At 39.3% G+C, this 23,369-nt stretch overlaps 1 protein-coding gene and 1 long non-coding RNA gene across 3 annotated transcripts in view; both read right to left on the minus strand.

Annotated features, from left to right (window-relative positions):
• The window catches only part of LOC140940850 (polyunsaturated fatty acid 5-lipoxygenase-like), a 28,205-nt gene extending 6,461 nt beyond the window's left edge, over window positions 1-21,744 (minus strand). Inside the window, exons 1-8 of one of the 2 annotated variants that reach the window (XM_073389816.1) lie at window positions 21,651-21,744; window positions 9,566-9,917; window positions 6,004-6,142; window positions 5,097-5,270; window positions 4,974-4,994; window positions 2,981-3,139; window positions 2,158-2,187; window positions 1,508-1,614 (exon numbers count right to left, since the gene is read on the minus strand). In XM_073389816.1, the coding sequence (XP_073245917.1) occupies window positions 1,508-1,614; window positions 2,158-2,187; window positions 2,981-3,139; window positions 4,974-4,994; window positions 5,097-5,270; window positions 6,004-6,142; window positions 9,566-9,917; window positions 21,651-21,700 (1,032 nt within the window). In that variant the 5' untranslated portion in view covers window positions 21,701-21,744. Of the gene's footprint in view, window positions 1-1,507; window positions 1,615-2,157; window positions 2,188-2,980; window positions 3,149-4,973; window positions 4,995-5,096; window positions 5,271-6,003; window positions 6,143-9,565; window positions 9,918-21,650 lie in introns of both variants that reach the window. The other variant, XM_073389815.1, reaches the window with a different exon arrangement.
• The window catches only part of LOC140940867 (uncharacterized), a 66,814-nt gene that overhangs the window by 18,775 nt on the left and 24,670 nt on the right, over window positions 1-23,369 (minus strand). The gene's annotated exons all lie outside the window — the stretch shown is intronic.

Here is a 23,369-nt window from a genome sequence, read left to right on the forward strand (position 1 = left end):
GTGAAGAGAGGGAACACCGAGTGCCAACGCTTCAAAAAGCGATGAGGAGATCAGGCAACGCTTGAAGTTTACAATCAAAATTATCTTCTTCGATGCAACGATAGGCAGCAAGAGACACACGATCAGTACAATGCACGTCAAGACTATCTTTCCAATGGACTGAAGACAGCCGATCAGCCTTTAAACCATGAGCAACGATGGGTTTTACAGTAACCTTTATTTTAGAACACTGATAATGTGTGACATGTAGGGAAGCGTTACATTTGTAAACAAAATTTTCGTTACAATTTTCGTTACATTTACTTCCCCAAAACTATCCTAGGTAAAATGTATACAGCTATTTCGAGAAAGGTTGTCGGAGAAAATGTGCACGCGACAATCCCGAAAGGTAATATGGGATATGATCAATACACTGTTCCTGACACTGTAGCTGTCGAACCTACTTTTGTTGCTTTCTTTTAGCTCCCGCAAACACACGTCCGTGGCCTCTCGTATCCTTTTTTTTAACTTCTTTGGACAACAGTGAATTCAAAACCACCCACAACACCTTTCGGGATTGTCGCGTGCACTTTTTCCGACAACTTTTCTCGAAATAGCTGTATCTATGTTTAGCAGCCTTATACATAAACACAGCTGCGGACACTTTTCCTACAAATTCACTCCTCCATGGGTATTTGTTTCTCATGCATGCACACAAATAACTATGAACACTTTTATAAATGATTTGGTACTTTTTACAGAGATGACTCGTTGCTAATGAGGGTACCGCATAACAATAATTATGAGAAATGATCACTTTCATAATTCTTCTCAACTGCATCCTTAATCATGGAGACATTGCTACATGTAATTTCTATTTTAGTATAAGTGATTATAAGATTTGTACCTTACTGTTGCAAACAATTAGTTGTCAAGTGTGATTATGTACTACAACAAGTGTAAACAGTCTCGTTGCTGTAGTTCACTTCGCAAGAAAATCCTTTTTCATGACAGAGCACTGGGTTCAAATTTACCTCAGCCAAAAGGAGATTAACTACATCTCACCTTCCAGTATTAGAGCCAGTGTTGAAACCCGCCCTTTCAAGCTACACAATTTGTTCCAATTCTCTCCCCCTTCCCATACCTGACATTTTATAGGCCTCCCCCCGAGCCTCGCGAGGTTCTGCGATACACGTATTTCTATTTTATTGTATTTTATCGATAAATTGGGAGCAGTCGTTACGTTTCACCAGATTTAACAAAATGATTTAATTTCCTTTGTATTAATTGTCTACTTGCACTGTTGATCAACTTCCTATTTGCGCAGTATTGCTTAGACGATCACTGAGCCAGTCACACATTTCTTGTCGTCATTACATTATCTAGTTAACCTTTTTTCATGAGTACTATTCCATCCAGTGAGGAAATGAAATTGCAAACAGATCCATAAAATAAAAAGCGATACATGTGTAGTTTGGCTGTTTTTTTTTTTTTTCTTTTTATTTCAAAGTATTAGGACTATCCATACCGATTCTAAAGAGTCGTCTGTATCCAGAGCTGCTTGAACGGCTTTTTGCCATTTAAAGGTGGGATTCAATGTTGCCTTTAGTTCCTTCCAATCAAGTCCTATTGGTCCTAATAAGGATAAGACTATAATTGTAAGGTAACGCATAAAATATCTTTTTTCTTTTAAACTAGCTAGCAAGTAGCAATAATCGAAGATTAGTAACTGCGTTCGAGTGTTTGCCATTAAAATTTAGCTGGCAGATAAATGTCAAAAAAGTGAACCCGAATCGAAGTTTTAAGATTCAGTGATCTATGCAGACTAGTTGAATCGGACTTCTGATCCACCGGTTTATTTTTTTATGAGACCGAAGTATCAGCAGTATATTCAGTGCTTTTATATATTTTTAACAACTCAACACGATTGTAATACAATCGTTGTGGTAATATAAAACGATGAAGTGAATAGATCTCAAACAAATATAATTTCAAAAGCAAGGAATTCAAATGCCTTTAAATCTGTTTTAGGTAAGAATTCCGGCCTTGGTAACTTGTAAATCCTGGCAAGTTCAAATTGCTCCTGGAACTCCAAGATTGGGGGATCAGGTTTTGGCGCGAGGGTTAGAATTTAAATTAATTTTTTTGGGATCGATCGCAACCGTTTAATGTACCTACCACGCTGCTCTCCTCTCTTCTCTTCTTTCCCTGCAAAGAACAAAACCAAAATCAGTTGAAAAGTGTCTTTACCTCAATGAGGTGATGGCTAATTTACGGATAACGGTTTAATTTTTAATTTGTTTTATTTCATTTAATTTCATTTCCTTACATTTTACTTACCTCACCAATAATATAGAACAAAGTAGATCGAGTGTCAAAAATAATCCAAGTGGCAATTGAACACTTTTCTCAAGTAAAAACGTTTTGTTTGTTCGCAGAAATCTGCATATCTGCATAGCTACTGATCACGAAAGTGAAATCGATCTACCGGTTGGCAGTTTTTTTCCATCACTGACTGTAATAGTTAAACAGGAACGATTCTCTTTGACACTTTTTAAGGGGACTTGTTTAGAAGTTAAGTATCAGCAAAGTCACAACCTCACGGTGATTGTAAATGTTAGTTTTGAAGTACAATTACTAATTAGAACTGCTTGTAAATAGTGTATTGTAGTGTGAGTAGTGAGTAGGTAGTGTTGTAAGTACTGAGTATTGTAAGTCTTTACATTGTAAACAGAGTAAGTAACTTAGTCTATTGTATTCTAAATATTTTATTGTAAGTAGTGTAAGTATCGTAGTGTTTGTAAGTATTTTTGATTGTTGATTGTTGATTGAATAAATGTTATTAAAGATGAAAAAAAAAAAAAAAAAAACCTCACGGTGATTTTAACATCATTTTTGGCTAATATGTGAAAACTTTAGGTAGATTAGCAAAAACGTAAATGGAGAGCCATCTTTTAGCGCAAACCTAGGGAAAAGATATGCGTCTTCCGCGAGGGTTTACCTTTGCAATTTCCCCATTTGCCTCTGTAGTTTTTTGTGGTTGAGCACCACGGTCGATTGTGATAATCTTTAGTGCACTTCGTATATTTCTTTCCATAATAGGTAAATGGAAAATGGCACCATTCACCTTTTGTGGTCTTTACACTGCAGTCCTCGTCGTCTGAAAGCACAGGAAAAAAGCTTTCGTATAAGATATGTTAATTGTGCCTCCTTACCCGCTTGTTTTTATACCCTAAATTTCGGGGTCATCCGCTCGAGCTTTGTTTGCAAGAGCGCCTAAAGAAATGAGCAACAACGAAGTACTTGGGTAAAATTTTGGCCACGCAAGATGGCGGAGTTGAAGGCACGAGAAAAAGGCACCCAAAGTAAGATGAAAGCACCATTAAGAATTAAAGAGGCGGAGATAGGGAGGAGGAGGGTCAAATTCGCAGCGCGTGTCAAGTCTGGAGACAGAGGACGACTTTGAGGAACACAGCTTGTCTCATATATACCCTAACCTTAAATGAAGTCAAGGCTTCAAGGAGGCAGCGTGGCCGAGAGGTCAGCGCCCTGGACTCGTAATCCCTCGGTCCTAGGTTCGAGTCCGCCCCTGGCCACTTGCTGGATTTGTTCTCGGTCTTCCCGAGTTCTAAGCCTCAGCCACGCTTGCAAATAGCCAACCGGTTGCCTTCCGCCAGTTAGGGTTTTTAATCCTGTTATGTTATGTTTAAATTATTTGTTTCTAAGTATTTGAGTGGAGTGCCTGTAAACTAGCTGGATAAGCTAAGTGCACTTTCCACCATAAACAAGCCTTTAAACCTTTTTTTCTTTTAAGTACTTTTCCAGACGAACTCGTGATAAGAGTGAGTGAGCTAGCTCCTCTTTTGCTCGTGACTAGTAGTTTTACAGCTGTAGTAATATTCCGGCAAGTAACTTCCCAGCTAGTGATTTTCCGGCTAGTAATTGTCCGATTTATCTCGTGATATTCTGTTAATCAATAACTTGGAACCCGCACACAGCCCTTCTCTGCTGAATAACACATGTTTAAGCTGAATTGGTGAAGAGGAGTCAGTACTCCTCTTAGCAAACTAATAAAACTCATTCAGTGACTAAGAGACATAAACATTTTTTATTTGTACGCAAACAAATTCCTGTCAAACCTGTTTTCGAATAAAAAAAATAGTTAGAGTACTACATTTTCTGAGCCCATTATATACTCGATAGCATCAACAAATACTTGATGAAAAGGAAGAAGCACAGTATAGGGTTGTCTCCTTCGCAGCCGTTATTAGCGTCGTCACGCAACGCTCCTCCCCACTAGTAGTTGGTGGAGAGGAGCGTTGCGTGACGACCCTAATAACGGCTGCGAAGGAGACTAAGTACAGGGGCAGTCAACGGCGGTTTCCTCCTAAACGCATTGAAAACACTTTTTAGGCTATCCAGAGTACTTCAGTTTAGATCTCTAGAAATGCATTCTAAGCAGCGCTATAAAATTTGTATCATTCTGTTTTGTCATCCTAGGGCAACTTGAGTCTTTTCGAAATTACAAGCGCTTGAGTATTATTTTCCCGAAAATTTTAGATGCAATTTGACGTATTACGAAAGTGAGAAATTTTCTGATTCCTCTCTCCATCACATTTTAGAATCCGACAATTTCTGGTTTCCCTCTTTGTACGAAAAATAGCCTAACTTGGGAAGTGAAATGTGAAAATCAAGCTTCAGAAAATTGTAGGGAATTTATTAGATAAGCTTCGAAAATTGCACATGGATGGAACGGTCATCTAGAACTTTTAGCCAGTCTTTAGCCCTCCTAAGGTAATAGAAAATTCTATGCAATATTTGCTTCTCCGAACAGTTATTTTACAGAAAACAGTCCTTGGGTGCCCCTGACAGTATGGCTCAGTAGAATGAGGCACTGACAGCCCCCACACTATTATTTTGGGACACCTGCTTGGTTTGTAACTCTATTTATTAGCACTTACCATTAACCAGTAAAATAAACAAATTGAACTTACCCATTCCCTGTTCTTCATTACCTAAAGAAGAGGGAGGCGTAATACAAATTAAATATTATTAAATATAAAGTGAGTAGCACAAAAAAAAAATAGAGTAACAATTAACAATGTTTCTTTTGTTACCTTGACAGTTTCCCCATCTTCCAAAATTATTTTTGAAGATATATTTCGGACTCGTTGAACACCAACGTCTATGATAGTCTTTAGTTGTACACTTGTGATAGACTTTACCACGATAAGTAAACGGGAAATGGCACCATCTTCCGTCAGTCGTTTTTACTGTGCATTGTCTCTTTTCTACACGAAATAAATAAATTAAGGTAGCATTATAATATGTGTGTTTTGTACAAGCGAATAAGGTTACGAGGACCTAGATATTGGTCAAGCTCGATTTATTGCGTTTTCAAAGGACCGATCCAGTTGTGGTCAATAAGAAATTTGCAAAAAAACGAACGAGGCCAATATCTTGCCATTTTGACCTATAAAGCTTGATTAATGAAGGGTTTATGATGGTATCAGAACTAAACAGATCTTTTTTCTCCATGCCAGTTGTGGGACAAAAGCGGGAGATCTCCAGCGGAAGAGATGGATCTATCTTGCCTGCTTGGAGAAACGATCAAACATGACCTGATTTTACAGACGATGGATAAATTCTGGAGTCCTTCCTTGTTTCAACAACCGAGTCAGATCGATTGAGCGAGTTTAAAGAAATAGAACCCGATCATTCTATTTATAACAATACTTAACTGAAAGTACTGAAAGTATCTTATACCTTATAGGATGTCCTATAATACGTTCCTTATAAAGTTTAAGTGTGTTGAAAGCAAGTCTCCGAGTGCCATTGATTTTGCTAACTTCATTGGCACTGAGTTCTGACGATTAAAGTTTTCCATCTCTTTCCCTCTACTGAAAGGTAACTTTTAGTACCCACATCGTTTAAACGTCATGTACGCGGAAAATTACCCTTTGAGAAGAGATTTGAAGATACACTTTGTTTAAGCAACAACTGGTCGCGTAGGCAGAGACGTACCTTGTCCGTGAACTGTCACCCGCTTTAGTGACATGGGATTGGGACCTGCCAGGCGTTGCTGAGTGAAGTGCTTGTCATTTATCCACTCGGGCTTATTGTCGACGAAGGCTTCATATCGTGATGGCAGCCGAGCATACTCCTAATGGTAACAAATATCAAAGTCTATTTGCTGCCTGATTATTGGGCGGCCGGCACAGCCCAATTAAAAATTAGTTTTCGTTGTCTCAATCAAAGAGGCAAAAGGCACCTTAAGAAACTGCGACTGCGACGGCGACGGCAACGGCAACGGCAGCGTCAAAGAGCAATAGGTTTAGTAAGCAAAAAAAACAACTTTGCTGGTGCATCACGCTTTTTTGTACATTTCCTGGCCGTCCCTGCGCGACTACAACGTGAAATGACTAAATTTTACGGGTTTTTTTTGAAGACGGGAACGGCAAGGCGATAAATTCTACCATCTCTAATCTGTCTGAACTCGGGCGTCATCCCTAATCTCTTCAGCTCCAACATAAATTCAGTTCCCTTCCTTTAAGTAACTGGGTGACTTGGGATAATCGCGAAATGGTTTAAAAGAATGCGGAGTCTATTTTTCAGCGACGTTTTCATGGACGTTGCCTTTGTGGGATCGTAAGGTCCCTAAAATATCGGACGGATGATCAGGAAGGAGGGATAGAAGTAGTTATACACTCAGCATGCAAAAAGGTGAGATAAGCATAATACCTTCCAAAGTATTTAGACCACTACAAAGTGTAGCCCAATGTACGCCCACTGTAGGCATCTATTTTAAATCTTTTGATTTATCCGACACGTTATCTTGCCTTGCAAGTTTCATTGGGATTTAAGTACACCAGTGTAGAGAGATAAAAAAAAAATGTCATACTTGTACGCGAAAAATAGCACCAGGAAAACAGCCGACATTTTGCAACGCCACCAGACGTATGTTAGAATACCACGTTTTCGAAAATAGATCGACGTTCACTTTGTAATAGAAAGAAAAAAAACAACAACACAAGCCTTTCCTATTTCTCATCCGTAAATAGACAGAGTCATCATATAGTAAACCGCTCTAATTTTGTAATTCAAGGTTAAGAAAGAAACTCAGGAAACTAATGTAAAAGTGGATTTCAGTTTTCAGATTTGAACGGGTGTGTGGTAGTGTTGGTGTCATATGGAAAGCTTTTTGGAGAGATACACCGTCGAAGGACTTGAGTTTGATGCTGGGCCAAGAATTTCTTTTGTTTTAATACTGATTTAACTGTCATTAATTTTCGTTGCGTCAAAAGAAAAAGAAAACCACGCGTCTTAACAATGTCACGACCGTTACAATTTACGACAGGAAAGTTAACATATACAATCAGGGAACACATACAACATGGTGGGCTAGTCATGTGCAATTGACAAAACAATATATTAATTTCTTTGCATAGAATTTGCATGGACAAAGAGTGTTTTAAATTCAAACATTCTCAGTAAACGAAAGCGATATTGTTAGCGTCAACTAAGTTGGCCGTTGTAACATCAGTTTACTCTAGCAATACACTGACGTCACGGAGGCGATTTTAAAATTCAAATATAAGATCTATTACATCACCTGCGCATATAACCTGATATTTAGCCCCGTTCACTCTTAACTGAATAGAGAGTTTTAGATCCGAGTTTACGCGAACCTCTAACCGCTGGAGGTCACGTGACAAGTCCTTCGCGTCACGTTTGAGGTTTACGACGTGCGTTTTCAACGTGGGGAGGTAGGTTTTCACGTACGTCATTTACTTGAAAGCTTTTAGTGTATAATTCTTGTTTCATCCTACTTAATGATACAAAAATGTTGTGAAGCAAGTCTTTGTCCATTAAAAGAGACACAAATTCGGGCGCAATGCTAAATTTTATAAATCCTATTGGATCTTGAAAACAAGTGCCATTCATGGCTGCTGATTCAAAATGGCGGCCGTAATTTAATCCACCGCCAATCTAAATCGAACAAGACGCTACGGAGCTAGCGTACACTTCGGCGTCGTGGTTATGGAACTAATTAATTGTAAATGCGGAGGAATAGTAAGAAATCAAATATGGTAAGAGTAAGGTGTGAAATTATGGGATTTGTCAGGATATTCTGAAAAGAGCAACATCCAAGAGGCCTACTTGCCAAAAACTAGCTTTTCAGGACAAATTGTCTCCGCGATATTAGCCCATTTATGCTCTGATGACTCCATACAAATCCTTCTAAAAAACAATTCTCTATTTTCCTTAGTCACATCAGGCTTCAAAAACAGCATAGCAGTCTCATGTACTGATTAAAGATATGTAAGGCATGGGTAAGGAGTCAATTACGTTGAGCATGGAATTGGCTCAAAGTCAAAGTCACGAGTTCGAATGTTTTGAGGATAATTATTCACTGACTATCAGCACGCAGGGATGTCGGATTAACACAAGGAAGTTTAACACCAAAGGAACATAGCCTTTACAGAGCTTTAAAACACAGCATCCACCAACACAAACTTGACTTGAACTTTGAGTAAAACTAAACAGCCTCTACCAATAATAACAAACTCTCACTTGAACTTCAGATATCTTACGGCTTCCGGGAACTTGTAAACACAATACCTGAAAATCGACCTTCGTCACACTTGACTAAACACAGCAGTCCAGCTCGTGGGAAAAAACTTAGTTCTTCAAAAGAATTCGCTTAGAACTTGTATACCGTTTGACATAATGAAATGGAAACATGCCCTAATTAATTATTCTTGGATAATCCAAAAGCGTAGAGAACGTTCGAGAAAGTCACGCAACGCATGAAAGCATTTTTTGCAGCATTTTGTAACTTTCAATTCATCATAAAACAGTTCGAAAGGAGGGCTCACTCGTGAAATGTTTTTCAACACTCGAAGAGAAATTTCGTGTCTCTGCGCGGCCACGAAATATCCTCTATTTATTCCTCGAGTAATTAAAGACTAAACTCGAAGTGATCTCAAGATATCACGAAGTAGTCCGGTCTCATTTCGTGAAATAGTTGAAACAAGCCGAAAAGTCACGAACTTGCACGCCCAATCTTGTCCCGAAACTAGTGCATCATTTTATAACTATTTTTCACATTCCAAACTACCTTGGGTCGCAGTAGCGCAATCGGCTAATCCCTCAACTTAGAGTCTCCTCTGATCTGACGGGTCACACACGTGAGTCGGTTCAAACCCCGGGAAAGCCAAAATAATAATTCTTTCTTCCTCGAAAAAGTTAAAGAATAAATCAAAGAAATCGAAGTGATCTCGAGATAGCTCGAATTAATTCGGCTCTCATTTCGTCAAATAGCCGAATAAAACCGAAAACCTACAGACTTTGCATGCCCAATCTTGTCAAAAAATTGTAACTTTGATACATTCCTGAGCGTCGCGAAACCTTTACTTCGCGCTCCGCCGAAGTAATTATGTTTGAAAGTCGAACCGCAAACCGCGGTTAGAGGTTCGCGGTAAACTCGGCTCTAAAACTCTCTAATGTCAAACGTTAGCAGTTATCTGACTTAAGGTTTCATACAGATGACCACGGTCTTTGAATAACAAAACAACATACTTACGCCAATTGCAGGTTCTAGAGCCGACTGAAAAAACGCTGACAACTTCAGATACTCTGTTATATCCGTGATTTCCTGACCAGCGGTTATACTGTTGTACAAGTGGAAGGATTTATTGCTTGCTTGCGAGGTTTGAAGATATGCCGAAGCGTAGTATCTTATAAAGGGATCTTGCAAAGCAATAGCTCTCAGCTGCTCAGAGGTCATGTTCAGTAACGCAAAGCCATGTAAATCTGGATCATGTTTTAAGGTCCAGATCTTCTTGTTCTGATTTAAGGCAGCATTTCTCGACACTTTACAGGCAGGACTGGCGTGCTGGAGAAGGGATACTTCACATGGCGTCGCTGATACATACCTTGGTGAAATTAAGAAGTTGTTTGTCAGTGTGTAATGCGAAATAGCCAATTGAAAGTTATTCAATGTAGTTTGGATAAGGGAAATAATTCGAAGAGACTGAAATAAACCCTATACAATTTTCGCTAATATCGGAAAATGTATTATATTCAACAACACATGTGTTCAAATTTTTCTCAAGATTGAAACAGTGAGCAGCACCACTACGAACGTTTGGTGAGATTTCAGTGCAGCCCCATAAATCTATTATGCATGTAGCAATCTCATACTGTTTCACATGAATGGAGTCGAAACAACTATGCATAATAGATGGCGCTTAACGGAATTCTAAGCCAATTGAATATCCCTGTACATATTCCTTTGACCGAATTGAGATGATTTTACATTCAAGAAAAACTTGAAAGTTTTCAAAAGTTCATCTCTATGTTTGTAGCTTCAAATTTAACGCCCACGACATTTAAGAGCGCCGGTCAGGAAAAATCGACCAAAATCTTAATTTCGTGGCAAGAGTTGAAAAATCAGTTTCTTTCATTTTTTGTTCATAGATAGCTTTTAGGTAGATAAGAAACCTAAAGTAGATTGCTCCTGCCGAAAGCTTTGTATTTGTGAGAAAAATTAGAAGATCGGTTTTCGATGTCGGAGTCTCAGACTGCCCTAATTTTTAACCTGAAATTCGCTAACATTAACTTTCCTCGCGTTCGCAAACAAAGTCGCATGGAGAAATTTGGACTCTTTCCATAAACAGAAAAATTATTTTTCTTCCACTAGAAGATACTTTCGGGGCAATAGCGAAGCTTGTCGTACTGAAATAATTCAAGAATGAGGGATAGGTTTTCACGATAACAAAAACTTAAGTTCGTTACTCATTTTCGACGGCAATGTTTAACATGTGGTATAACTCCAAATTCTCTTAATGCTATTTAAATCACACATTTAGACATTCATTTAAAACATACCTGGGAATTGGCTTGGGTTATTGAACGTAATCTCCGTAAGACACCATCGAAGTTCAGGAATTTTCATGGTAGGCCGGCGGTAATTGTGTAAACACTTCCACTTTCGAAACGCACAAAAGTAGACATTTACAGCCTAAAGGCTCGGTTTTTTTGTACTTCTTGTAGGTTTTCCCATTGCAAAATTTCTTTTTTCAATCAAAGAGTGGGGTAAAAAGGTGAAACTGGGTCAATTTTAGCCATTTTAAAACGCTAAACCCTACCAGACGGCGACTCTGCGTGACAAGCTAATCCGTGACTGCACGTGACATAACGTACGTTTGAAGAGACGAAGCCGTTAAAATGACAGTCACGGAATCACGGTAGTAACGCAACGCAATTCTTGAAAGAGTAACATTTTCGATCCCGACAGTATTTTGAAGAAGAAAAAGTCAAACGCGCTTTTTCTGGCACTCACTTTTTATCGAAAAATATGGACTTTGACAATAGTAATTCGCTAAGGATGACGGAACAGGAAGATATTTCGTCTTCTTGCTTTACGATCGAGGAAACTTGGAGCCGTTAAATAAGTTATTTTGGTCACGCTTCACTATTTTTACCGAACTTTGCTGCTTTCGTTTGGAGGCTGCCTAAAGGAACCCAAGCCAATTCTCAGGTATGCTTTAGATGAGTGTCTAAATGTGTGAATAAACGAGGACCGGGAACATTTGGAGGTATACCACATGAAGAAAAATGCCGCAGAAAACAACTACTAAATTAAAGTTTTTGTCACCGTAAAAACCTGTTCTTCGTTTCTGAATTATGTTAGTTCAACGAGTCTTGATATTTCTTTGAACGTAGCTTCTAGTGAAAGAAGAAGAGTTGTTCTATTGATGGAAAGTGTCCAAATTTCTCCTTGCGACCTTATTCGCGAACGCGAGAAGAGTTGATGTTAGCAAATTTCGGGTTGAAAATACGGCCATTTGAGACTCCGACCGCGAAAACTGATATTCTTACTTCTTTCGAAAATAAAAGGTTTTTTGCGAGAACAACGTACATCAGATTACTTATCTACCTAAACGCTATTTATGGACAAAAAATGAAGGCAATCGCTTTTTCAACCCTTGCTACTCGATGGTCGATATTTCCTGACCGTCGCTCTTAAAATCTTATTATCCGTCTCTAGCCTGCATAACAGGCGATTTATGAGCCAAGCGAAGCGAACGCGGCATTTTGCGCGAAGTGCGGAACGAGTGCGATGCACGAGACCAGGGGAGGAGAAAAATAAAGCGCTTGTTACCAGTCCATCGTTCTGACTCTTCCCACGTTCACTACATAAACGTTGCGTTCCGGTTGGTTTAATTGCTGAACGCATTGTTTTGGCATGTTTCTCTGGTATGCCTAAAACAAAATAACCGTTACGTCACGCATTCATGTTCTTTTGACGATGCTATTCGAGAAGCCTTTCTGTTATTTCCAAATGTTCCAGAAACAAGAGAAAAACAAAACAAATGTTTAAATTTATTGCTTAAGAGGAAAGATGTTCTCGGATTGCTTCCAACTAGGTTTGGAAAAAGCCTGATTTACTGACTTTAAATTAGCTAGGATCGCATCGCAGCGATCATAGCGATCATATGGAAACCACTTTCCAGCGATCGCAATACTACTACTTGTGGGCGTAGGTAAGCGGAAGAGCCAGAATAATGGACTGGTAACAGGCGCTTCATTTTTCTCCTCCCTTCGTTTTTCGCTTCGCACTCATTTCGCGCTTCGTGCAAAATACTGCGTTCGCCTCGCTTGGCTCATAAAGCGCCTCAGTTATGCAGGCTAACCTGTCCTTGGCTTAAGTTATGGTTTTTTTTGGGGGGGGGGGTTGTTTTGTTTGTTTTTTTGTTTGTTTGTTTGTTTGTTTTTTTCTAGAAAGTTTGAATCCGTTGGCACTTTCAAAACATCGGGTAGAGATGGTCAGGAAAAAAAAAACGTCGTCGCCCCATAAATTAAAAACACAAATTAAATTACGAACTGATTTCAAAGCAGACGCAAAATAAAATTGCGTGTTTATTCAAAGTTTATTTTAAGCCTGAATTCATCTTTTCTAATTATCCTTGGCTTTCTAATATTTCCCAGAAAAATGGAGCGGAAAACTTAGACGTGTTCTGTCAGATATATCCGACCATAATCCAGGTCGGTTACGAGATTTAACTCATTACAAGCCGCAGGCTCGATTTTCGGGGGATTGCGACGTTCAGCGTCGCAATCTTCGCATATTTCTGAAGGGCGAGGCGCCAAGTCTATTGTTTTGAGGGTTATATTACATCAAGAGACCCTGAGCCTATCTTAAAGCTGTCAACAATGTTCGTTTTATTGAGCAATCTTTCATCTTCGACACTTAATCCAGTTTATCTTAAGTGGACACCCAACCTAGTTGCTCACGTGCACTGTCGAAAGCATAATATCAAATAGACTTCAAAAATTCTGCATTGGAGCTTCACTCTTCGTCTTTAATTTCAGCCGACCCACTCAATAAACAATAAATAAGAACAATATTACCGAAAAATAATTACAACTGAGAACTTGATGAATAAACAATGAAAACAACAACTCAATTATCTCTCAGGGAGATTACCCGCCAAAGCGGATGCCCGCGAGGTTTGTTCGGTTTCAACATAGACGGAGGAAATTTTTACATCGCTAGTATAAATCTGGCCTAATTGTCACATTTGATCGAAGAGAGATATTTACACAAAAAAAAACTATCACAGTTCACAAATGATTTAGACATTATCTTAATATTTTACCTTAAACTGTCGAAATTAAAGTATTGCCGCCCGCGGACAAAACTAGCTTTTTTCCGGTTTCCGGTGTACATCAAACACAGGCATCACGCTGAACATTGTCCAGACTGAGAGCCGTAGATCAGAAAAAAAATCACAATTACTACATTTCGCTTTTGAAACCAACACCACTTGTCGTAAGATTGGGCGCATCGCATAAGAGCTAAAGACTTAAGAGGGAGACAAAATAAAAATCTACTGAATTATACACACTAACGATATGAACAAAAACAACAACTCTGTAACGACTAGCTAAAACACGATCGATTCAAGCTGTGACTTACTTTATACTTTATCACAGCTTCTTAAGTATGGGCGCGCTGCCTGTAAGCCATTTGGAAGAGGAGAGAAAAATCTACCGAATTATACAAACTAAAGCAATGTAAAAAAGCTGCATTTACTAGCTAAAACACGATCGATTTTAGCTATGTACTATTCACTTTAAGAAAATCTCCCTTCACCTCTTAAACTTGGGCGCGCTGCCTGTAAGCCAAAAGGGAGAGGAGAGAATAATCTACTGATTTACCAAACTAACACAGCGTATAAAAACTGCAATTGGCTAGGTAGTAACACATGATCGACTCAAACTACGAATGTTTCAATCTAAAAAAATCTCTCTTCACCTCTTAAACTTGGGCGCGCCGCCTGGAAGCCAAGGGGGAGAGGAAAGAGTAACCAAACTAACACAGCGTATGAAAACTGCAATTGCGTAGCAAGTAAAACATGGTCTATTCAGGGTACGAGTTTTTTACCGTTGAAAAAAATCTCTCTTCACCTCTTAAACTTGGGCGCGCCGCCTGTAAGCTAAGAGGGAGAGGAGAGAAAAAAATTACTAAATTATCCAACCTAACAACGCATGAAACCGCAATTGGCTAGCTAGCTAAAACATGACGATTCAATCTACGAGTTTTTTACCTTAAAAAATCTCTCTTCACCTCTTAAACTTGGGCGTGTCGCCTGTAAGCCAAGAGGGAGAGGAGAGAATAATCCCCTGAATTATCCAAACTAACATAGCGCATGAAAACTGCAATTGGCTAGGTAGTAAAACATGATCAATTCAAGCTACGAGTTTTTTACCCTTGAAAAAAACTCTCTTCACCTCTTAAACTTGGGCGCGCTGCCTGTAAGCTAAGAGGGAGAGGAGAGAATAACCTACTGAATTATCCGAACTTACACAGCGTATAAAAACTGCAATAGGCTAGCTAGTAAAACATGATCGACTCAAGCTACGAGTGTTTCAATTTAAATAAATCTGTCTTCACCTCTTAAACTTGGGCGCGCCGCCTGTAAGCTAAGAGGGAGAGGAGAGAATACCTACTGAATTATCCGAGTGTTACCCTTGAAAAAAATCTCTTCACCTCTTTAACTTGGGCGCGCCGCCTGTAAGCCAAGAGGGAGAGGAGAGAATAATCCACTGAATTATCCAAACTAACATAGCGCATGAAAACTGCAATTGGCTAGATAGTAAAACATGATCGATTCAAGCTACACGTTTTTTACCCTTGAAAAAATCTCTCTTCACCTCTTAAACTTGGGCGCGCCGCCTGTAAGCTAAGAGGGAGAGGAGAGAATAACCTACTGAATTATCCGAACTAACACAGCGTATAAAAACTGCAATATGCTAGCTTGTAAAACATGATCGACTAAAGCTACGAGTGTTTCAATTTAAATAAATCTCTCTTCACCTCTTAAACTTGGGCGTGCCGCCTGGAAGCCAAGAGGGAGAGGAAAGAGTAACCAAACTAACACAGCGTAAGAAAACTGCAATTGGCTAGCTAGTAAAACATGGTCTATTCAGGCTACGAGCTTTTTGCCCTACTGAATTATCCGAACTAACACAGGATATGAAAATTGCAATTGGCTAGCAAAAACACGATCGATTTAAGGATCCGAGTTCTTTTTACTTAAAAAATCTCTCTTCACAAAATGCGTTCCTATAATCCATTCCTAGAAATTTGGATCTGTAAATCACTTTCGGTGAAAATCTAACATCGTGCAGAAAATACTAAACGAGCTTGACCCAGCGTGACATAAATTGAAGGAATCATCACATTCACGGACAAGCTATTCAGATCCAGGAGGCACTTTGGAGAAGACTAAACAACCTAAAACTCTTATTTAACCGCAAAGGAAGAGATTTACGTTTCAAAAGAGGTCGAAGAAAGTACTCTTGCATCAGAGGACAAATCATGCCGACCAGAAACAATAACCGCAGAAAATCAATATGCGTGTCATGACCTCTCAGTATGAAACAAGCGGCAAAATTCACATTTACTCATTCAAAGAGTAGAACCCAGAATATAATATACCCACCGGAGAAAACAATTTTTGGAACAAGCAGCATTTTGGCACGAGGTAAAAGTCGTGTGTTGCCTACCAGCCCCCTTTTTACACTCTGTTAGATGGTTCGAGCATTTTGGCGGGATCACGGCTCTTTTGGCGCGTGTTGTAAATGCCCTTTGAATTATAATATTTGTGCGTTATTGTATAGTGATCGAGGATATACACAATACCAAAGGCAAGTAAATATTTTCCTCAGTTTTCCTCAGTGTCGTCAAACCGGCTTCACCGATGTGCTCGAACTCCGCATGCGAGAGCCATAACAAGCTGCTCCTCTACCTTTTAAATAATAAAGGTCTCTCTTACCTTATATCGGCGAACACAGTTTCTGTCCTTCGGACATAATGCGAAATAACATCCAGAGCTCTTCACGTTGAACTTTTGAAACCATTTCGGCGACAATATGTAACTTACCAGGTAACGTACCGAATAATTATTACTTTGGAGGGTTCGAATTCGACCTTCATAAAGCGCTAGATTTTGCCTTTCGCTTAAGAAATGAAAAAAATATTTCTTTTTTTTCCAAGACTTGCACCAAGACCCTTTTTTAACACCAACTATGAATTCAAGTATTTTCATTAAGTGATTTTGAAGAGAACCATAGCTGAGTTAAAATATCTCGCTCCGATGGTATAAATTCGGCGCGCAGAAGACAAGCTCTGATATTTGACGCAAATTTGTGTCCTGTCCTAAAATGAGTTTATTGACAGATGAACTGACAGAAAGCGATTAATGTGCACACCTGAGGTGCGCAAGGAAATGTGTCAAGACTAACGCCTTGTAGTTACTTGAGTCCAGTTTGTGGGTATCTCCATGGAAATTAAGGATCCCTGGTGCGTGCACGAAAATCGACCTTGCGGCTCGTAATGACCAATCAGGCATTTTGGAGCTTTGAAAGAGCCTCTTCAAAAGTAGCCTGGGAACGCAGACGTATTTTTGGTCGCCGCTTCTCTCCATGCGAAAAGTAACTTTTCGGTTGGAGACAAGCGGCCACCATAAACATGTCTGCGTTCCCAAGTTACTTCGAAGGTATTGGAGAAAAATTTTCATTATTTTCGTCGTGGAGTAACAATATCAATCACGATTTATACTGGATATTGCTGGTAAGGGGAGGAGGAAAATAAAGCGCCTGTTACCAGCCCATTGTTCTGGCTCTTCCCACGTTCACTACAGGAATTTTGCGTTCCAATTGGTTGATTGGTGACACGTTGTTCTGGCGAGATTCTGGCATGTTTGTCTGAAACAAAATGGCCGTCACGCAGTCATGTTCTTTTGACGATGCTGTTCGAGAAGCTTTCGTTTATTTCCAAATGTTCCAGAAATAAAGGAAAAACAAAAGAGGAAAGATGTTCTTGAATTGCTTCCAACTAGGTTTGGATAAAGTCTCAAATTACTAACTTTTCGAAATTAAGTGTTGACAGGCCAAACACTACTCATAAGCTCGTGATAATGTGAAACGCATGACCATGGAATTTGTTCGAACAACAGGTTTTCCCTCTTTCTTCTTCGCCGTTGTTGCCAAACTGGACATAAACTAGACTGACCGAGCAAATCTTAGTTTATTAATTTTGCCGCACCCAGTCTTATATTATTGAAGGTGATTTTCGCCCTACTAGTTGTTATTCCTGTGGTTTTATGCTGCTGTCGGTGTTTCTGGTAGCCAGAAAGGTGAAAATTTTTGAGAAGTAGATCTTGTTTTCGTTGGTCCATTTAAACATCACCGCCGTTGGTCAATACTTGTGGGCATAGGTGGGCGGAAGAGCCAGAAAAATAGACTGGTAACTGGCGCTTTATTTTTCTCCTCCCTTCGTCTTGCGCTTCCCGCTCGTTTCGCGCTTCGCTCAAAATGCCGGAGGTAAATTACCGAAATTACATCATCGATAAACTCACGTGTGAGATTATGGAAAATAAACCATTTGGGTCCTGGATGTAGTTTTTATGAATTTTACGAGTGGTATATTTTCCAGTAAGACACTTGCGTCCATATAATAAAATAGGCCACTTCCGAGTTCAAAAAACCCTCACTTTCAAAATGAGGCTAGGTGCACAACCTTTCTTGTGAAAATGAGTTTTATTTGCATGAGAATGAAAAATGATTTCCATATCAAAGGCTGAGCACTTACCTTCGTTTTGAAACAGAGACTCGGGGGAACTCGGAAATGGCCTGTTCAAAGAAGCTGAAATCAAGTGTGCGCATTTTTCTCTACTTTCGAAAAATGTATTCAGCAAATCTGCTCAAATTTTTCAAAAGCTTAACACAGTCAGCAGCACCACTGCGAACTTTTGGTAAGATTCTCCGCCAGCGGGATACATCAGCAGAATAACTACGAGCTGAAGGCCGATAAACGACTTGGACCACAGGTGGCCCAGACGAAGGGTATGTCAGTAACATGGACAAAATGGGACGAGTCGTCGAATCTCCCATCAACTAAAATAGTCCAGAAGTCAAAATATAACAACAATTCTTCAGCTAATTATAATCTTAGAGGAAAACACATCCTCGAGCTACCCAAAGTAAATACAACCACCTATGGACTTAAATCGTGGCGTTATACAGCAGGTAAGATTTGGAACGCTCTTCCGGATCAGTTTCGTGCCGCTAATAAAATCGGAACATTTAAGAACTTGATGTCTAAGTTGGATTTCTCAAGTTTTAAATTTTAATCACGCAAATACATGTAAATACATCTTGCTTAGTTTTAACATCATTATGTAATAATCTCGTGATCTACTCTTAGTTTTACTAATTTTTAACTGTATATATCTATATATTTTTCTGTCTGGATTTGTTAAAACGTGGCTAAAGAAATTTCAAGTGCATTTTGACTATTTGACATCTAAGTGGAATGGGAAGCAGTTAAAAGTCACTAGCTGAAGCTAAACAATGACAGCATTATTGCTGGCAATAGACGGTAAAGTTCTCTCGCAGAAGTAACAGGATTTTACGATGAAATAAACAACACTTGAAACGTCCAGAAATTGTAGTCTTTTAGTCAGTCAAACCGTGAGGCCCACAGCTCAGTGTCGGCCGAAAACAGATTAAGAATCCACAATCTTTGAGCACAGAATAGGCTTTCTAAGACAAAATCACCTGAACTAAGCACTCACGAAGCGTTTTTATGCTTGTCACAAAGTATTCTAGTAACACGAGATCAACCGCACATACCTGAGATTTGTCTGTCAACACTTTCGGTAAATCACACAATAAATGACTTTCGCGGCAATCACAACATCGTCAAATTACTCCGTAAAACTCTCGCCTTCTCCACATAAATCGTCACATGGAACTTTTCTCGACTCACTGACAGTCGATTTATTCAAGATCCCGGATGTAAACCAACGGTTGAAGAGAAGACATACAGCCCCCGCCTTCCGAACAATTTTTTGGCCTGGTCAGAAATCAGCATGAATTTCCATCTTGCCTAATAGATTTCAACCCTAGAACCTACTTTGTGAGGCCAAAGACTTGTTACTGCCAACAACAAAGCTCGTAATATCCAATCTTTCCGTCTCAAGCCCGGGATCAGTCTATTATCACCCGTGTAGCCCGAAATGAGACGAAATACCAGAAGATATTGGACGCAGCAGACTTTGCCAGACGTGAGAGTTGTTCCTTCATAAGGCTTAATGATGCCTTCGGGAAAACTTTGCTCAAGGCAGCCAAAAAAACTCTAAGACAACTCACTATGAAAGCCGAGTTCAGTCTAATACGCCCGCTGATTTCAAACTGACATACAGAGAGAATTATGGGAAGTTATGAAAAACATTTTTTTTGGGGGGGGGGGGGGAGGGGTAATAGGTTAATAGCGAGCGAGAAACTCATCAAAGTCTATCTACTGTGGCCTATCCGGTACCGATTAGAAGTACCCACATTTTGAAGACTTTTTTATCAACCAAAGATGGCTGAAATTTCGAATCTTTTATCACATTTCAACGCCATGTGTGATAATAAATGGGTAAAGTCTGCTGAGAGCTACAATCTGTTGGGCGGTTTCGAGGGCGTTTTATGCCCGAGCAATCACTTTGTATTTTCAAAGTGGTTATATTTGAAAGGAATTTGACTATAAGTATTTTAATTCGAAGAAGGACTGGTGAATATAAATGGTGTGTTTCAGTGCGATAGGAACCCAAAGAAAGGTGCCACGCAGCATGCAAGCCGGCACAACGTAAACAAGCCTGCTCAAAATTTGAAAAAGAAACATTGGAAACTTTATTTATTCAAAAGAACAGATCAGTATTCTGGCCAGGAAATTTCTTTGAAGACTGCTTGAGTCAGTACCGGGTAGATTGTGCTTCAGAGAATTGTTTGTCGCATCGAAAGGTTAAATTTTATTCGTAACTGCCGTTGTAAACTGAGCTCCTATGAGCGCGATGCTGTAATAAATCCTCCTTTGGCAATTAGCTTCACAGCGTAGCGGCTGTTTTTTTACATCAGTCATGCTTTTGGTTCTCCTCAGGCCTGGGTTCTCCTAGTGAACCTAGCCAAGCTTATCACAGGGGCACCCAGCGAGAATATAGTTCAAATCCACTTAAACATAGCATTGTTAAACATATTTTAGTATTTAAACGGTAGATATGAGCATATTTTTATCCCCTAAAAATTTCTCACCTGTTCGGATTTCCTAGCTGAAAGTCTAGTGATCCGAAAATTATAGGGATCAAACCTTATCTTTTCGAAAATTCCAGCCAGAAAAAAGGCTCTCGAAAATTCTAGGCGACCTTTTTAGGGTAACAATCGGTTTGCTATTTTTTAGATGTTCGAAAATCCTAGGAGAGGCAGGCAAGCAAGAAATTTTACACAAAATGTTCCGAAAATTCTAGATCTCAAATCGTCTTCCGAACTGCAGATATTTTCCCAAAATTCACGTTGGGTGCCCCTGCCTCTCAGTTGCCGGGTCTTACAGAACTTTGTGTTTACAGTGCGACCGAGCTTCTCGACACTTCTTCTCGATACTTCTCGACAGATCAGTGAAACACAATGTAAAACCCTTCTTACTCAAAGTAACGCTGAAATTCTCCTTTAAAGCATAGTGAATATATTAAGCCAACTCGATAATCTCAAAAGCAGAGGCTGCTGAACCGAAACATGTTTGGAAACATTCCACATTGAGCACTGCGATGTTCATTTCGCGCGTGCTGAAGATTACTGATCATGATATGTCACTTACGCAGTGATAATATGATATGAAACGAGGTGCATCTGCGAGCAAACTAAAGAAAAATTGTTATTTATACGAAGATTCATTATTGATCTTGATGTCAAGTAAAACACTATACATTACTCGACGATAACTTTAACACAGCTTATATTGTATATTGCTTGTATGTAATTATTAATTAAAATTTGTTATCGATCGCAGATTGAGGCGGTCACTCACATGTATCAATTGACAATAAAATTTTCTAGCAGTATCATGTTGTGAAGGTTGGAACGGTCCCACTTACTAAAATAGCCAAAAAGGCCGTTTTATGATATCCATAAGAGTTAATGGGCATGAGAGAAATCCTTGAGTATATATTTTGATAACCTGTGAAGTCCTGCATAGTCCACTCAACAACGAGCTGTAAATAAAAATTATTATGCGAATATCTAGGAACATTCTGAAGGTAAAACCAAGTAAGCCATACCTGAAGATTGTTATCAAGAATAACAGAAAAAGCTGTAGATTCATACTCATAGTCCAACTTGTTGATTGAGTGGCACTGTTTGCTTGTATTTGAGACGTCGATTGGCCGGAGTGTCTCTGAACCTTAGCTTTGTATGTATTATGGGTGTCCCTTTTTCTACCTGAATGGTTTTAAAACTTATTTCCATCCCAACACAATTCATTGCTCGTATTTTCATCAAATTTTAATGGTGTTTAAAACCGGCCCCTCTGGGCATTTGAAAACAAAAAACAAAATTTGAATAAGAACAAGAGAGCTTTATCCTCTCTTGATAAGAACTGAAATAAAATAGTTTCGCTTCCCTGCTTTAGCATTCAGCGTTATGTTTTTCTTTTGAGAAGTGGATCGCAAGTTAAAATGATGTAATTTTCGCTACGATCAAGATGTTCTTTAACACCTCATTGTGTTTACATTTTTCAAAAGGTTCAGTCAATGAAAAGCATTGCTGTGTACTTGAAACCGGCCCCTCTGGGCATTTAAAAACAAAGAACAAAGGAAGGAAATACGTGCTCCAGTCAAAAGACTCACATTTTCTTTAGAAAAACACTAAGCTTGAATCTACTGTGTCACAATGCAATTCTCCATAGTTGATGTCTCTTCTTCATATTAAGCTGCACTTCATTCTTATAACTTTGGATCTGTAAATCACTGCCCGTGGTAATTGAACATCCTGCAAAAAAACTAACGAGCTGGGCCCAGCGTGATACAACATTGCAGATTTACGGACTAGAGAAAATCGCTTAAATAGTTATTCCGATCCAGAAGGTACATTGGAGAAAATTAGAGCCCTTACTCAGCCGTAATAAAAAGTTTTACGCTTTAAAAGGGGTCAAAGAATATGCTTTTGTATCAGAGGGCAAATCCTGCAGACTAGAAACAAAAACCACAGTATATCGATATGTATGCTATGATCGACCTCTCAGTACGGGAACAGGCAGCTTAAATCACATTTTAAAAAATGTAAAACCTTCCAGAGGATAATCTACCCAGCGGAAGGAAAAAACGTTTTTGGAACAAGCAGCATTTTGCCATAACGTAGAAGTCGCGTAGGCCTTTATACAAGCGCCTTTTATTGCTACCGAAGTCGGAAATCGGAAAAGGGAAGTCGGAAGTCGGAAGTCGGAAGTTGGAAGATCCTCCTCGGCTTTCGTAGTACAAAATTACGTAGACATGAAAAATACTCCGACCTGATATTTGCATTCCTGTTCACACTGTCACGAAGATAAAGACAGAAACTTATATTCGATAGGTGACGATCCACTTTCAAGATCAAAGCGGTGTAGTTCCACGCTCCGTTACAGAAACCTCTCCGAAACCATCATTCTATAAGATACGCAATTACGTACTTGGAACTTCAGGGCGGAAAAACGTTCTGCGCATCTCTTATCGCAGGCTCAAGGCGGGCTTTTCCGTGTGATTTGTGTCGTTTCCAGTGTTAATGTTTGTCACTGAGAGAGTTCTGACTGAGACTGAATGAAATGCTCGAGGTACGAACGTTTGCTCCTTATAAAGCCTTTTTTAAAACATAAATTTAAAATCATCCCAATTCGGTTTAAAGAACATGGATACTTAATTGGGTGCAAAGCCCCATGGATTTATTATGCATAGATGTTTCGACTCTATTAATAAATAATTTGTGTGAAACAATATGAGAATGGTAGTCTTTTCACTAGAGCCTAA

This window comes from Porites lutea, chromosome 6 (genome assembly GCF_958299795.1).
Source record: "Porites lutea chromosome 6, jaPorLute2.1, whole genome shotgun sequence".
In the NCBI taxonomy this organism is placed as follows: domain Eukaryota; kingdom Metazoa; phylum Cnidaria; class Anthozoa; order Scleractinia; family Poritidae; genus Porites; species Porites lutea.